The sequence below is a fragment of the Plutella xylostella genome, chromosome 14 (assembly GCF_932276165.1).
Source record: "Plutella xylostella chromosome 14, ilPluXylo3.1, whole genome shotgun sequence".
Lineage (NCBI taxonomy): Eukaryota > Metazoa > Arthropoda > Insecta > Lepidoptera > Plutellidae > Plutella > Plutella xylostella.
The window spans coordinates 6,570,367-6,586,775 of record NC_063994.1 but is presented as its reverse complement, the minus strand read 5'-3'; the positions used below and the strand labels follow the sequence as shown (position 1 = coordinate 6,586,775).

Sequence of the window (16,409 nt, the reverse complement as noted above, 5' to 3'; positions counted from 1 at the left end):
TAAGATTTGGGAAGATGTAACGGATATTTAACGACATATTTTAGCCTCTTGCGCTGATATATACTGTACTCCTGGATATCCTAAGTGTGAAACGTGCCAGTAAGAGTTTGTATAGATTGTTGATAACATTGTACTCGTGTTGATCGCTTGAGTGTGAAACGTGAGGGATAAGATTTGGAAAGGTGTAAAGGGGTATCTTTGAGACTGGTCCACCAATATTGAAATTAGCTTAAAACTGGTACTGGTGCATGGTGTGTAACAAAGTGATTGACTCTCGAGAGCCGGACAGACACACCAGCACCTTTTCGCATGTACTCCTGTATAGCCTATGTGTGAAACGTGACAGTAAAAGTTTGGGAGTTTGTAAAGATTGTTGAACGTTGTACTCGTAGCTTGAGTGTGAAATCTGAGGGTTACAGTTTGTGAAGGTTAAAGTTTTTTAAAGTGATTTTATTATATACATATTATGTTTATTTGTTATTATTAGTGTGATGTTGGCTGCTGGACTGAAGCACTCTGTACTCGGCCTTCCTCAACCATTCACTCCCATACTTAAAGCCTACTACAGCTACTTGGACCAGATACGTAAAAAACGTAAGAATCTCACCTCAACACAGCTCTTCCAGATCGTCTTGGGCGGGCAGTGCCACTTGCCCTCGTCGTCTATAGTGAAGTCTGTCAGGGAGTCCGTGCTGCTGTCGTCCCGCTCCTCGTCCCAGCACTCGTGCTTGAGCAGCTGGCATTCTGGCTCGCTGGGGAGGGGAGTAAGATATTGGTTAATGAATTATTGGAATAGAATTTGCTAGTTGATGGCTCACTGGGAAGGGAAAGATAGGATATTGGTTTAAAGAATTGTACGAACAAGTCGGCAAGTTGAAGTGGCAGCGGATATATCTGCCCTCAAATCTCGACAGACGTTTAAACAGGTAGGCAGTTGGTGATTGGAGAATGTCTGTATACTCTACTGGATACTACTAGATACTTCTAGCAGAGTTTTTTATATCACGCCATTGTCATGCAGTCATCCACACTCCACACTCTCAGACATTAGCAATTGGGTCGTCGAACAAAAGTTTTTAAAATTGACCTCCTAAGTCCTTTCGGCTTAATTATACAAAGAAGGTGCTTACTCCGGTTCCTCGGGCTCCTCCCGGGAGGGTCTACTGTCGGTCGAGTACCCGCTGGAGCGAGAACTCCGCTCCGAGCAGCTTGAAGAGGAATTACTGTTGCGTTTCCAGTCGCATGTTGTTACACTGGAAGTGAAGAGGGTACGGGTAAGTGATAGAAAACAAATGAATTACAAATACTTAAAGATACCTAATATCAATCAAATAATCCGCCCCGGGTCGTTCCTTTCTAGTATGTGTAAGTTATCTGTGCCTGTGGTGTTGGTAAGAGGAGATCATTTACGTAAACGGAGGTGATTACTAATGGACTAGTTGTTAAAATAGCCAAACTTTGTTCAAGCTTACACTAGCGGTATATACAAGTCTTGATGTAATTGGGTTGCCATGATTGTAGCCATAAATGTAGAAAAATAACACTGACAGTACAAAAACAATTGCGTTTTGTGTGGCGGTGTTAAAACGTAAGTAAATAGGTATATCATCCAGCTTAGATAATAGGAACTTTTATTTAGTACCTAATATACGAAAACTACCTGTTTTCTAAATAATGCATTTTCAAATTTTTTTATCTGAATGAAATAAATGCATTCTTACCGGTTACTGTGTTTCTCACTCTCATCTGGTATTTGGAAATTGACTCTTCCGCCGTCATTACTAGAGTCGAACTTTGTATACTGTCTCTTATGTTCACTGGCACACACTGGCACTCCTTCTATAATGTCTGGCACTTCGCTTTTCTCATACTTATGGCACATTCGAAGCCTGCCCTGGAGTTTCTTGGCCTTATTTGTCAGAGGATCAGAGGATGTTCGCCATTTTACTGAAAAACACGAAATAATATCATCAATTTGTTCACATTACATATGAGATTAAGGCTGTATCAGTGGCGGATGTGAGTGGGTATGGATTTTGAATTCTAGTGCATACTAGATGAGGTTTATAAAGCATTGAAGGGTATTAACATTGTCCTCATAGTTCAGGGAATCCTAGTTTGAGGACCAAGGTTTCAACAATTTGTATGTGTCTTTGTTGGTTTTCAAATAAATGAATTTTTATTTTATGTATTTATTATTTACTAAAATCTAATAAAATGACAAATAAGTACCTAGATGAGAGGTAATGAAAATGTCTTACCGAAATCTAAATATGAATCGGCCTCACCGAAAGAGAGGTTGATACCGCTGTCTTGAGAGCTCCCTGTGGTCTTCTTTATGCAGCATTGTCGGCAGGACAGGTCCGCACATATCTCATCATCAGACAACTTGTTGGAGCTAGACGACTTGGCCACTGTAGGCGACCCGTGCGAAGATGACGTCACCATTTGAATAATCGTTTCTGGAGTCGACGTCTCACTGGAATTAAACGACAAGCTATTCGGACCCGAAGACTCGTGCATAGGCGACCGCTTCGCATTCGAGGCTTTACATAATCTATCCGCGTCGTCGTAAATACCAGATAGCACGGGGCTGGTCGGACATTTCTTCAAAGTCGCTGCCTGGCGGTTCAACTCCAGCCCCAGTTCTGTCCCCGAACCTATTCGTCGCCTCGCCGATTGAGGAGGCGAATTCTTCCTGGAGCCATACCCTGTGTACTCAGGGGAGATCATTTCGTCCACTTGACTCACCATTTCCCGTATCTCGTGCTTCACTTCCGAAGCCATTTCTCTGGACATCCCCATCAGATACTCCGCCACGTCTATGACTGAGACAGAATTCCTGTCGCTCTGACTAGATATTGAGTTAATGCTTAAGTTTGACTGGTCGATCGCCTCAGAATTCTCGAGAATGTCGTCTACTCTGGAGATGACTTCGCGTATTTCTGACTTGATCTCCGTCGCTATTTCTTTGGTCATCTCTTTGACGTATGCGTGAATGTCGTCCGAATTGTGTGAGGTTAATGAAGTGGTGGGGGAGGCGCGGCCGGCCTGGCTGCAGTCCGATATGGATGCGCTGCTCTGAGTACTGTACGGGTACATTCTTCCAGGAGACATCATGGGGTCGTCCAGAGACTGCAAGTCGGTCTGACTGCCGCAGTTGCAGAAACTACTGGCCGTAGTCTCGTTGATGCTGCTCGGACTTGCCTCCTTCATCGTGTTCTGGATACTGAACTTTATTAGCGGACTATCCGACCCCAGGCTGTAGCATCTAGACCTGACTAATAAAGGCATAGATTTCGCCCGAGGGTCCAGGTGCACGGGCGACACGGAATCTCCGATGGCGAACTGGACTGGGTTCGTCGCAGGTGGGCTCTTTGGTGAAGTTTCTTCTCTGTGTATCTCTTTAACACTAGATTCTCTGGAGTAAAACTTTTGATTCTGCTTAAGCCTAAATACTTGGCAATCGTCCAGTGCTGATAGACTGAAGTGCCGTGGCGATGATCCTAATATAGGAGACGAAGTTATGTGAGACCTGGAGAATAGCAGACTCTTTCTGGCACCGGTGTATCCGGATGGATCAAATGGCACAATATGTTTGACATTCGCCGATCGTCCTAGTAAAAGTTCATGCGCTTCTTTCGGCAACATGAACCATCTCAGGTAATCGATGCGCGGATTGAAGCTAACTTCTGGTTCGGCTGTCGAGCATTTCATTGCCAACTTTCTAGCTCTATTGAACAGGTTTCGTGCTGTTTGTAGACATTCCGTGTACGTTTGAGGGAATATGCCTGGTCCTGGAAATAAGATGTTGAATATTTAAAACAAATCCTATTCCGTGAAAAGTAGAATTTCAACTGTAAAGAACCAGAATCTTACCAGAAATTCTTCTTTCATTCGCCGTCATCTTCCCGTCATGGAATCTGACTGAGTACAAAGACTTTCTGTCTTTGAGTGTGGAGCAACTGTGGTGCCTCCACTGTCCTGTCTTAGGGTTGACTACGTATTGGGGCAAAATCTTCCAGCCTTCGGTTGCTACCATCTTAAGGGCTTCCAAAACAAATGCCAGTTCTCCCTCGGACATGAAGAATGGAAGCGAGACGCGACAGAATCCCGGCCGGAGGTGCTCGTTGTAAATCGGTATGTCTGGAGATTTGGCATCGCTGATCTTTCTGGTATGGGCTATTACTTTTTGTCTGAAAATTAAGTTACAAAAAATTAATTTTATGTCACGTTATATACAATTATACGTTATTATCGTAGTAAGGCTTGTTTAGGGAATGTTTTTATAAGACTCATTTCTTAACATGTCATTGTGGCTTCTTAAATTTTATGTAGGCTTCAGAAAATAGCATCCATATCAGGTACTTACGCTTCAACATCCAACAGCTTCTCATACTCCTTGAGCAGTTTCTCATCAATCCCCAGAATATCCTGCCCGTAGTTCAGATTACTGTTCAAACCGCCCCTCGCCTGGATCCCGAACACGTCGTTTAGGATCGCACACACGAAGTTATGATGGAGGAACGTCCCTCGAGGATGCTTCACCATGAGGGAGAATATCGGGAGCCTCCTGCCGTTGGGAGACTCGCTCCCCAGCAGGATCAGCTCGGGAATGTTCTTGATGTGCGACAGGACTTGTCTGGAACAAGGAGAGGAAATGGTAAAGCGGGATATGTAACCTAATTGATGATAAAGTTATGTAGTTTTAGGACTCCCTCTATGGGACTTTTATTAGTTAGAATCCGTTGTTAAATTGGGCTTTTGGGAGACTTATTTCCAGCAGTAAATGACTACGGACTTGACCACTATCTACTTAGTGTTTTACGAGTATTTACATAAGCGACAAACGACATGTAAATAAATAAATCATGTTCTTGGACATTACGTTACACTCGTAAAGAGATAACAATTTTACGATTTAATAAACACAATGTAGCAAGGGCATGGTCAAGGTCAATATAAAAGTAAATACATATCTAGTTAGAAATATCTCCGTGATCTTGAGAACTAGGGTAGGTATACCTTACAATATATCCCCAACCTTGTAAGAAATATTTCTAAGACTACAAATATCCAGTACTAATGGCAGTTCAAGGATGTCTAAAAACACCTAGTTACTAACAAGTTTTGCTGTAATTTGTCGTATTCAGGTCACCGGCGGTCGCTGTGCGTCACTTAAATAGGTCGTCGCTTAGTTCAAATGTATCACTAATGGCCATCTTCGGTATCCGATAGATTTTCTTCAATGATAGCTTCTTGGCTATGTACTTTTACGTCGCTTGTCGGATAAGACGGAAGGTGTTGTCTTACCAGACAGATAGGTATTGAAGTGTGAAGAAGGAAGTGAACAGTTTTGTGGCACTAATTCTGTAAGGCATATGCTCAGCAGTGGATGCAAAATAAAGGGTAGGGATAGGTAAGTTGGTACTTCGACTGAAAAATACGTTCATAATAGGTAAGACCAATAATCCATAATGTCACATCCATTAGTTAGACATACGAGTACAGAACGAATGTAATGAAGATCCGTAGATGCGTACTATAACTACTACCTATACATACAGTTGCACTCATGGAAATGACAATTCGCTCATCCGACATCCTGCAGGAAAAGATGCACTTCCAATAGTAATTAGGAGCTGCTGGAACGGAAGACAATATATCGGAAACGGAAACGATAAAAGCGCTAGTAGGTAAAACAACAGTGCCAGGAACTACACTCACGTGCAATGAAAAAGTTCCACCGTCCGCATGACACTGAGACGTTTTCATTGCCCGTGAGTGTATACCTATGTAAGGTTTAATTCTTAAATTTAGTTTAAGTTTTAATTCTTTTGTTTTTCTACTTCAAAACATAACTTTTGTAACAACGGCATACGATAATGATAGTATCAGCTACTCGTATGCCTAGAAACTACAAGCCAAATCAATTTAAACATTTTAAAACATATAGGTATGTAATAATTATAGTTTAACACAGATTGTTAATCAAACATTGTTATTTCACAAACGTGGCCGCTCCCAAACAGAAAATTAAACATTTGAAAACTAAACACGATCAGTTTCCATGCGAAAAAACTTGGCATGATCCAGATAATGTTTATCTAGACACGTTTCCGCCAATTAATGTAGCTGTTATCATGCTGAATTCGGGCTGGGGTATTCAGATGAGATGGACAACCGATAAAAAGGCTAAAACTATAGGAAACTTAGGTATTTTCAACAGTGGATCATGAAAGCTGAAAGAGTTTAGTTGGTAAGTAACTCTGTTTTGGTAGCTACGCCGCTGCCTCTAGAAATTGGCCAACAGAAATTGGCACGTACAATTTACCTACAAACAACAATAAAGATCTGCAGGTACATATTATATATTTTCGTTGATTTTAAAGTATTATATTAGCAGAATCTAAGACACATAACCACCTAGGCACACTGGCACAAGGCTGACTGTAAGAACTAACACTAGATAGACGCGTAGAGCGGGCCACGTGTCGGTACAGTGGGACAACGGTTTAACTCCGGTGTTTAGCTAGCTCAGTGTGTATTTGCAGAGCTGTAGATAATATTGACAGTACGAGTTGAGCAAACGGATTTACATGGCGGTTTTCCGGCATGTACCTATCTGTATACCTAATCTACTCGTAAGTTCTACGATACTTTAGCCTAGTGAGGGACTTATAGACATTTCTAATATAATAAAAAAAACTATATACCTAGTAGGTACGCGGTAAAAAGCTTTAAAAAATCTATAAAACGTGCAAGGTACTTAAAGCTTATTTGTAATCTGTGCTTTTAAAGTCAAAACATATTTTTCTATCAGTTAGTAAGTTGGCAAAGGTATTAAATTAGGTATTAAAGGTATAAAAAATTCCAAAAGAAGTCTAACTGATGCGTAGTGTAACATTAAAATCGATCTTATATAGTACCTATTTCGTAGCACCTTGGTAGGTACCTTACCTACGTAACTTGCATCTCTTTGACACAGTTCCTCCTAGATGGGTCAAACTGATTATCATAAGAACTTGAGTGAATTGAATTACGCCATTCATATTCTAAGTAACTTCTATCTTCACTGCAGTTCTATCTATATACAGGATGGAAGTTGTTGCATACATTTTGGTTGAGTAGAAATTTATCCCATCCTATTCTCCAGTTGGTCCAATAAAATTTTCTTAGTATTTCTTGTACATTTGCCTGGCGTGCAGAACGACCGAAAAACACTGATAAAGTCCACCCTGTATAGTCCTAGATATTCGTGTGGGTGCACGATTCGTATGGTAATACAGTCTCAAGAAACATATATTTTTAGGTCAAGTGTGTTAATTCTTAATCTGAAGTGCATAAGTAATATTATTTATTACACATCGCGTAGGTTGGTTTTGATCCAGTGACCAGTGAGTACCTACTAACAATTTATTTCGTATCCTTATAAGTACCTACCACTGAAATTAATGACTAGTTATACTTATGTAGGTAAGTAAGTATTTATTTATTTTATTATGCTTTTATTGCACAATTTACAAAAGTAGATGTACAATCAGTATCTAATTAATACAGCAACTATAGTAAGATACTGGAGCTGCACTCTATTGATTATGCTACCACATTGAAGCCTGTAGCTTCTTCTTCTTATAGTGCCTCTCCATCATTGGAGGTTGGCAGTCAGCTCTTTGCAGCGTTCTCTATTCCTGGCTGTTTTAAATAATTCTTCCACGGTTTTTACACCGGTCCACTCTTTGATGTTGCACAGCCACGTCAATTTTCTCCTTCCAGGCCTTCTCTTTCCTTCCACTTTGCCCATTATTATGATATGTAGCAGCTGGTATCGCTTATTACGCAAAACGTGTCCTAAGTAGGCTACTTTGCGCTGCTTAATGTAGTAGTAGCTTGTAGCTTCTACCTCCTGTAAAGTCCTGTATAGGTAGTTGGTAAACACAAGCACCTACTTAGCATCCACTATGCAATGATTAACATGATTAAATGGTTCAGTAAATTGAATACGTCGCTATTGGGTATTGGGTAAAGTGCTAGAGTATACACAAGCAAGGTAGTAGGTAACTCTATTAGGTATAGTAGTGTCTATTTAATACTTTTAGGTTGGTATCTAAGTACTAACCTACCTAGGTTTGCAGGGTAATTTGTTGCTTATAGAAGCATTTTCATTGGCTTCTATCCAAAATGAATTTGACGATTCGTTTATATCCACAGCTAGCCGATAGATTAACGATTATGATAGTATAATGTATGCCAAATTAATAAATTTACAATATGTAAATAGAAAATATCTTGTTAGTGTGGTGTAATAAAATAAGTTGAAAATTATTTCTACCTATATTTGCATATTTTTCGAATAGCTGCATCAAAAGTATGTGCAACAATCATCTGTGGTTGACATATATCTGTCTGTAGGTCTATATTATTAACCATAAGTACTTTATCTATCAGACATACTGTCTACACAACACAACTACTTGTATAGTGTGATAAAACTTCCTATGAGTGCAATGGTTTATCAGATGATCTATCTTTATCTAATGTAAAGTCAACAAAAGAGATAAAAGTATCATCCTCCGGTGATAACGATTTGATCCCAAGAGTTACAGATGAAGAATAATTAAATTACTTAATGATTGTTTATTCGAAATATACTCACAAACTCTGTACTATATGCACAAATCAAATATCGAATCAGTATAAGTAACAGTCATTTTATAAATAATATACTTAATACAATGGTAAAATTAACATTTTTATCTTACTTAGATTAAACCAACATAAATCTGTACTTAATCACAGATTACTATTACTAAGGTTGCATATTTCATTACCTCATAAATCACTAACAATTAATTTAATATTTGCAATACAGACAAAGAAATTACTCCTTACAAATGACCTCTACAGTGAGTCATATTTATGTACAATAATTGAAGCACAAACATCTGGATATCTGGAGCTTTGTCTGATACCCTTCAAGTTCACAAAAAGCTCTGACCTAAATAACTTCAGCGACAGCTCAATAGCAAATGTGTCATTCGTTTGTTTCCGGTGAAATGCATCCAATACGACAAAAATAAATATACCTACCTACTGTATTGTATACAGTATACCCACCCACTTACTATTAGAAATTGTCAAAAAAACTATTTTAAAAAGTCGTCAAGGTTAACAATAAGTAAATGATTTCATATTTTATTTACAAATGCAAATATTGTTCAGTATTTCAGGCGATGTTATATTTTGTCATAATGATGTCTTATCTTTATGGCGACCGACTTCTAAAAGTGAAACCAAATAACTATAAGTATTTTTTATTTACTTGATCAATCGAAAACTTTCAGCACTAGGATGTAGGTCTGTATACAGCGCAAACATAACTCTGTATTTAATATGTACTTTGTGATCTAACTCTTACACGTGTCATCGTATGCTGGGCGACCTCTGACCTATAGCTGAATGCTTCGTTTGAACTTCAAGAGAATTTTCTCCACTTCAATGTAGATGAAGATAGGTTTGTGTGACGTGGGTGTGTCATACATAGCTATAGCTAAGATGTTGTGTTGATGGGACGTGAGGGTAATAGCATAAGTACTTACCTAGATATAAATGGATGGTGCTATAATTTGACACTGTACCTAATGTAACGAAGAAGATTACCTAACCGTTTAGCAGCTGTTTACAATAATAAATAATCGATTTTTGAGATGATTGAAAAAGTGTCTTTTAACTTTTTTGCTGGCGGTACTAGGGAAAACTATACACTACAATTTAACTATAATTATACAATTAATTGCTGGCAACTAATTATTTCCTCTACCACCATGTTTGTACCATGACTCAGGGTTGACTTGGCATGATAGGATTACAGTAACTTCGTGGCAGTTCGCTCCGCGACCGGCGACACTACTAGTCCAAGACACCGTCTCGCGGTCTCCTGTCTCGGTCTCGCTTGACACATTTCTTGTGTTGCGGCGCGAACCGCCTCCTTAAACAGCAGTAGGTACATACCTGGTGATGCTGTCCTGCCGCTCCGCGATGTTGGCGAGCCCCACGGAGTCCCGAAGCTGCAACACCAGCGCCGCGCGCACGCCGTCCACGCTGCGCCAGTCTTCTACCTTCTCACTGAGTGCCTGGGGGTGAGGGGGATGGTTAGGATGAGTAAGAATAATAATATAGACATCCGAAGTTTGTATGAAGAATACATTATACGATAAACATAGTGTCTTCAAAATCGCTCATTGCGGGAATTTTGTTGTTTTAGGAACACTGTCATCAGTTTTTTGTGGTAGACTTTGTTCCCGTTTCAATGAAATTGGGTCACAAGAAACTGCAATATATTTATTTACTCTTCCAACAGATTTCATTAATTCAAACTGGTATTATGAGGAGATTCCACCAAAAAAGGCTTTAGTTTAGATATACTCACATCCACATCCGCTTCAAACACCGGGCTACTTTCAAACACATGTTTCTTGACAACCGCTACATACGGCCCTTGAACGCCACCGACAAACTTCTCACAGTTGAAGAACAGAGCATCTTTCTTCACCATCTGCTCATCCAGACCAGGTATAGTCGGGTTCATGTTCACTGCAGCAGAGGGCGCCACTAGCGTGTAGTCCCAGAACGCCCAAGCCCCATACTGGTGGAGCAGTATAGTGGTGGCGACATCGTCAGCTAAGACGCCGGTAAGTTTGGAAGCCGCAGGAAAGAAGCCAATTAGACGCTTCCCTGACCCAGTGTTCTGGATGAGACGCTGTTCTAAGTTGTTCAGGTCGATGAAGCCTTCTTTTGTTTCGGGGACTTTGATTATCTGGAACAAGAGGGGTAAGGTTATGTTGCGAAGGAAAATTATGGGTGTTTGTTTCAGATAATTTTCACCTCACCAAAATCGAATGACCTACGACTGGACTGTATTTATAAATAGTTAGTTAGCAGGTTACAAATATAGTTTTATTAAGTACCTATAGGCAGTAACTACTTCCATCATAACTATTTTGGTCACAAACAAAACAATAACGTACGTTACATCTTCGTGACTATTCTCAGTAAAAACCTAATTAGAAAATGTACCTATTTGACCGCATTTTTGTATGAGACGTAGTGAGTAACCCAATTCTAACAGCGGACACACATGCGAGGGTTGGTAAAAAGCAAGGACAGAAGTTTGTTTGTGACCTACCAGACCAAATGAGTGTGTTTGTTTTTGCAAAAAACAAGGACAAAATAAACCTGATGTGATGCCTGACCTAATTGTTATAAATAGTATTGTGCTTATTTCAGACTGAAATTGAATCCCATTTTGTAAGTACCAACCTACTTATAGGTTAGCTAACTGGAAGGGTTTATGGGTTTAGTCTCAAATCTACTCGCACAAAAACTTTCGGCTCCGTTCATCTGTTAGAAAGTTAGCCCCTACAACACAGGGAATCCTAGTGTAGAGACTAGAGATAAGATGCATTTGTGTGAAACTTTACTTTAGCACCAAATTAACGATTTTTATTTGTATTTGGAAATGATCCAACCAAATCCATAGGACAACGCGAATTTGAGTGGAGTATTCAATGTATCTACTGATACATATTTTGAATAACCCTGAACTTTTATGTTGTAGGTTATAGGTAAGATGATACAATGTGTCTATCGCTTTATGTAAAGGCGGTTAACATCAATCTTATGTATTTACATAATGTGGCAACCCATCCCTTTATTCGAGGTCAGAAGGGTTGGGTTCTTTCAAGAACACTCTATTTAAGTTTATTTGCATAGGTATAGGTATATATACCTACCTATACATATAAATTGTTATCCTAATTTTATGTAAAACTTTCTCTAATTCACGATTATTAAATCCATGTTATAATTATATAATTAAGACTTCATGTAATATTTTTAGTGATAGAGTTTCACTCTGTATAAATAAAGCGCTCTAAGCAGGTAATTAACATGTTTGTTCTTCAAAGACCTTGCATTTTATTTTGATTTGTATTTAGCAGATAAGTCAGTATTTAATTGGTAAACTCACGAGATTACCTACTTACCTAATCATTGAACAAATAATTACTTCATTTTTAATAGTTCACAGCTGTATAAACAAATTATGATATCTATCGTAACAAAAAACCGTATTTAGTACTGTCCTCGAATAAATTAGGCATTGGCTGAAAATGCCAACTTAAAATTACCAGAACTTAATAACAATAGGGTATTAATTACACGCATTTCTTTTTTTAGCGGTCTAAAAACTGAACAACATTCAACAAGTGATAACAATTCCGTAGAACATATTTGAAATTTTTCAAACGTTGTTTAAGTTTAGGAACTCATTTTTCAGTTATCTATGGAAGATACTGATTCGCATAAAACACTTGTAGTACAATATTCAGTTTAGTACCAAAGTAGGTAAGTACCTATCATAACCATTTGTGTACACTGTACATTTAAAATAGCCCTCACTTGAATTCTGACGCTCTGCCAATGAACCGATTGATTGATAAACACGCGTTAGATCTACAGACTACAGACACACTTCAAGGACCAATGAATTGTATTCAACTTTTCAATGTTCACATTAGATATCTCAACATCGTGCCGATAGCTTACAAAGTATTTAGTAATATTAATAAAATTATGCAGCTCTTGTAAACCCCTGGGTGCACGACAGCAGCCAGCCCGAGTGACGTATCAACTTTTCTTTATAGGTCCAGCGCACCCTGGGCAATCAGTGACTAACGCTATTCTGACTGGCTAAACCTTTCGCCACGGAGAGAAACCCTAGACCAGCTCTAGTGTATGTCACATGCGACATGGAAAGAAGATCATCACTGTAACATATGGGCGGCTCGCAGTCTAAAGCTGACGTTTATGAAGTTGCATGAACATCCATAAATCAATAAAGCAGCCCACGGCTGACGCTTCAGCCAAACAGTTGGCGATCACGCCAGAGGGGTCATGAAAAAACTAGTTTCAAATGGCTGGTACGCTAACTACGACTCTGTCTCGTTCCTTTAGACGTGCCAATTGCAAGTCGGCTCTCGTTTGATATTTTTTGTCAAGCTAGAGTAGCGCTAGGCGCCATGCCGCACGTATCGCGCAGAGCGTGACTATGATGCGTATGCGCATATTCTTGGAAACACTGTCTTCAATTCTGATAAGCCCAATAGGCTGGACATTATGACTTGTCTTACGCCTTTACTTATTTGTTTACATAAAGTAATAAAATACTCTTTAAATCTTCATGATTATAGCCGCACGTGGCGGCACCCTGGGCAGTTAGTGGCAGACGATGATAAGAACAATAAATTGTGCAGGGTTAGGGACGTACAACGGAAACGTACAGTACTGCAGACGCAATATCTGTCAGTGCCAATTCATAAAACAATTTTACAGCAAGCGGACTATGCCCCACTCTATGCAGAGTATTGCAGAGGAATTTCCCGATCGTAAAAAAACATTTGTTGCAGTTACATGCAGTTGCACGCCGTTTAATAGCGTCAAGTCTATGAAATTGTAATTTATGTATTGCGATTGGCCATTGGACATGACCTTCGCAATTTGATGTTTGTTTACCAGCTAGTAGACTAGGCTTATCGGGAAAATGAGTTTTTAAAGTAAAAACACATAACCTTAGAGATTATTAAATGTTTTGTTTTGTTTATCAATCCGTCCGAAGGTGAAATTGGGATGGTAGTCTATCAAAGCTTTACTGTGCGGTATGATACGGCATTAGCAGTGGTAATAGAATAGCAGACAAGAAAGTAACTACAGGAAGCCAACGCAGCTACGAGTAGTTTGCACGTGATTTGAACATAAATTGTAGCAATAAAGTGCTCATATCAACTCAATTTGTGGGTGTTATATATCTGATGACTAACACATAACATTTTGGCAAATTATGATCATGAATATTAGATAGAAATGTGAAAATTACTCGTAAAACAGGCGTTCCAAACGTGGAATTGTAAACATGAAACGTTTCTGTGAAATCGATAAGTATTTATAATAATAAGAGACATCTTCTGTCTCTCCCTGTTAATTTACGATCATAAGTTATGCAAATCGTTTTGTTTACACTGCGGCTCAAGGTAACGAGCATTTGTTTTGAGTTTTGTATGAACTGAACATGGATGGGATCCGTGACTAAACATTCAGATCAGACAATCAATAAAAGGGCACATGATTAGTAAGAACATCGCGGCATTGCACGAACTGGGTAACGTTTTGGTCTGGCATTACACAGAAGGATATTCATTTTGAAGCTGAGGAACTTAGAACATTAGGCTTTAGAAGGATAATGCACAAAGGTCCCATTGCAAGGAGCCAGGAAACACTACCATCCTTACAAACTATGTTCAGACGTAAATTCCAAATTCCAGAGAACATTCAGTAAGTTGAAGCTAAGCAGAGAAAATTGTATGTAACTATTGAATAAAGATTCGAATAGAAATCTTACCTCAGCACCGCACTCGGTCCACGGCGCCAGTTGCCTCGCCGTCTCCCGTGAAGACACGAAGACGGCCACCCTGGCCAGGGTCAATGACCGCAACAGCCGCGGCAGGGCGCCTCCGACGATCACCACGTCTTCCGGACAGGCGTTCACTGCCGAGCGGATCACGGCTTTCGACTCCGATCTGGTGGAGGAAGATTTTTTTATGGTAGAGGTTTTCGGTATTGGTTTTGAGTATGCATCTTGGGTAATTTGTGATGTAAAGTGTGGTATGTGGCCAATTTGCATTTCTAATCTAAATTGGTAGATTCCAACACACTGACAAGGTTCATCTGGCAAGGCGACAATCGGTCGGGGTAGAGCACAGTCCTATTGGCCCAATGACATTTGGAAAGTAACTGGACCAAACTGGATGACTATATGGGGGCAAGGGGTCACTCTCAAAATCGAAGAACGATTGAACTATAATTAAATACAACGAAATACAACTCATACAACTGTAATAAGCGCAGCGCTCCGAGGCTACGGAAAAACTAAACTGCAGCGTTACTCTATCTCGTTGTATTCAAGCGTACCGAACGAGTCACCCCCCAGGACCGTGGAACTTGGTGTAATATGGAGGAGATATACCCTGCAGTGGGTTGCCAATTGACATATTCTACAGGTTCATACTAACTTGTACAGCTCGCTCTGCCCCGACGTGTAGGAGAAGGCGGTGCACTGCGTGGCGTGCGTGGGCAGCACGCTCTGGGCCACGTGCTCCTCCAGCCATGACAGGGAGCGCCCGGAGCCGCTGTAGTCGCAGTATACCACTGAAACAAGGAGAGCGGGGTTTAGAGAGCTTGCTAAATACACTTATGCCACTCACGAGCAAGGAAAAAGATCCACTCGCCATTGCCGTTCCATATGTCACTGAAACTTTGTCATTGTTCGTGAGTGAATTTTGTCTTAGGCGGTGGAAGTGCTTGCCTTCAAATATTTGGTCGTATACTGCCTTCCTAAACTTGGGCCATTTCTCACCACGTTGGTCGATTGCGGGTTGGTGAGTTCAATACGCAAAATGCGGCAAATCTAACAAGTGCTAACTAAATGTAGATAATGCACTTTTTTTCATGATGTTAACCTTCTTCACTGCAATATCGATGGTATATGTACATAGAACATGCCATAAAATCCTGAGTACTCATTGGTACTTGATAACCGGGATTTGATCCGCATCACTATCCTGAGAAGCTGCGGCGCTGAATGATCTGTAGCACCGCCTTTGAACACGCTTGTACTATGTTCAGGTAACAGTCCTTTAGAGAAACAAAGGCTAATGTCATGGTTACTATATTGAAATAATGTATTAGATTCAGAAGTTGCTTCATATTACAAGTGCCAACGACCTAAGGTCAAAGGGCATACGGTGAGTGACCTGCTCCGACTAATTTCAGAACCTTTATAATGGAAATCTACCACACTTGAAAGGGATGGTTCTTTCAGCGTTAACGATGTAGAAAGAAGCCTGTAAACAGAGGTCGTTATCATGATAATGATATGGATAAATAAAAAAGAAATACCCCAATGCGTTAACAATTTTGAGTCGTTTATGTTACTAAAATCATAATAATGCTAATCCTCCTTATAAGTAGGAAGTAGGAGTAGGTAAGTACTCGTATTACATACTTAATTTAAATACCGAAGTACATTGATATTCACAATCGCATTACAATGTCGGCGACATTATTGTTATTGCCTTAACCTTGTCGAATGCAAGAAAATTCCGCTGATTTACAAATAAATCGATACTATGTGATACTGATAGTGCCTTTATACTTATACCTACCTGGGAGTATTGATAACCAACAAGGAACGGCCTAAAGACTTACAAAATCGTTCAAACCTGTGTTTGCATCGCAAATATTGTGTGAGCCAAGCGTTGACAATTCGATGTCGAGCAAATAGTAAATACGTTAGG

At 39.8% G+C, this 16,409-nt stretch overlaps 1 protein-coding gene across 1 annotated transcript in view; it reads right to left on the bottom strand.

Moving 5' to 3' along the window:
- LOC105383502 overlaps positions 1–16,409 on the bottom strand; it is a 54,415-nt gene that overhangs the window by 5,929 nt on the left and 32,077 nt on the right. The window contains exons 2-11 of the mRNA XM_048625586.1: positions 15,126–15,261; positions 14,456–14,633; positions 10,430–10,816; positions 10,012–10,133; positions 4,373–4,642; positions 3,880–4,196; positions 2,262–3,797; positions 1,722–1,947; positions 1,131–1,253; positions 608–752 (exon numbers count right to left, since the gene is read on the bottom strand). Of these exons, the coding sequence (XP_048481543.1) occupies positions 608–752; positions 1,131–1,253; positions 1,722–1,947; positions 2,262–3,797; positions 3,880–4,196; positions 4,373–4,642; positions 10,012–10,133; positions 10,430–10,816; positions 14,456–14,633; positions 15,126–15,261 (3,440 nt within the window). The remainder of the gene's footprint in view (positions 1–607; positions 753–1,130; positions 1,254–1,721; positions 1,948–2,261; positions 3,798–3,879; positions 4,197–4,372; positions 4,643–10,011; positions 10,134–10,429; positions 10,817–14,455; positions 14,634–15,125; positions 15,262–16,409) is intronic.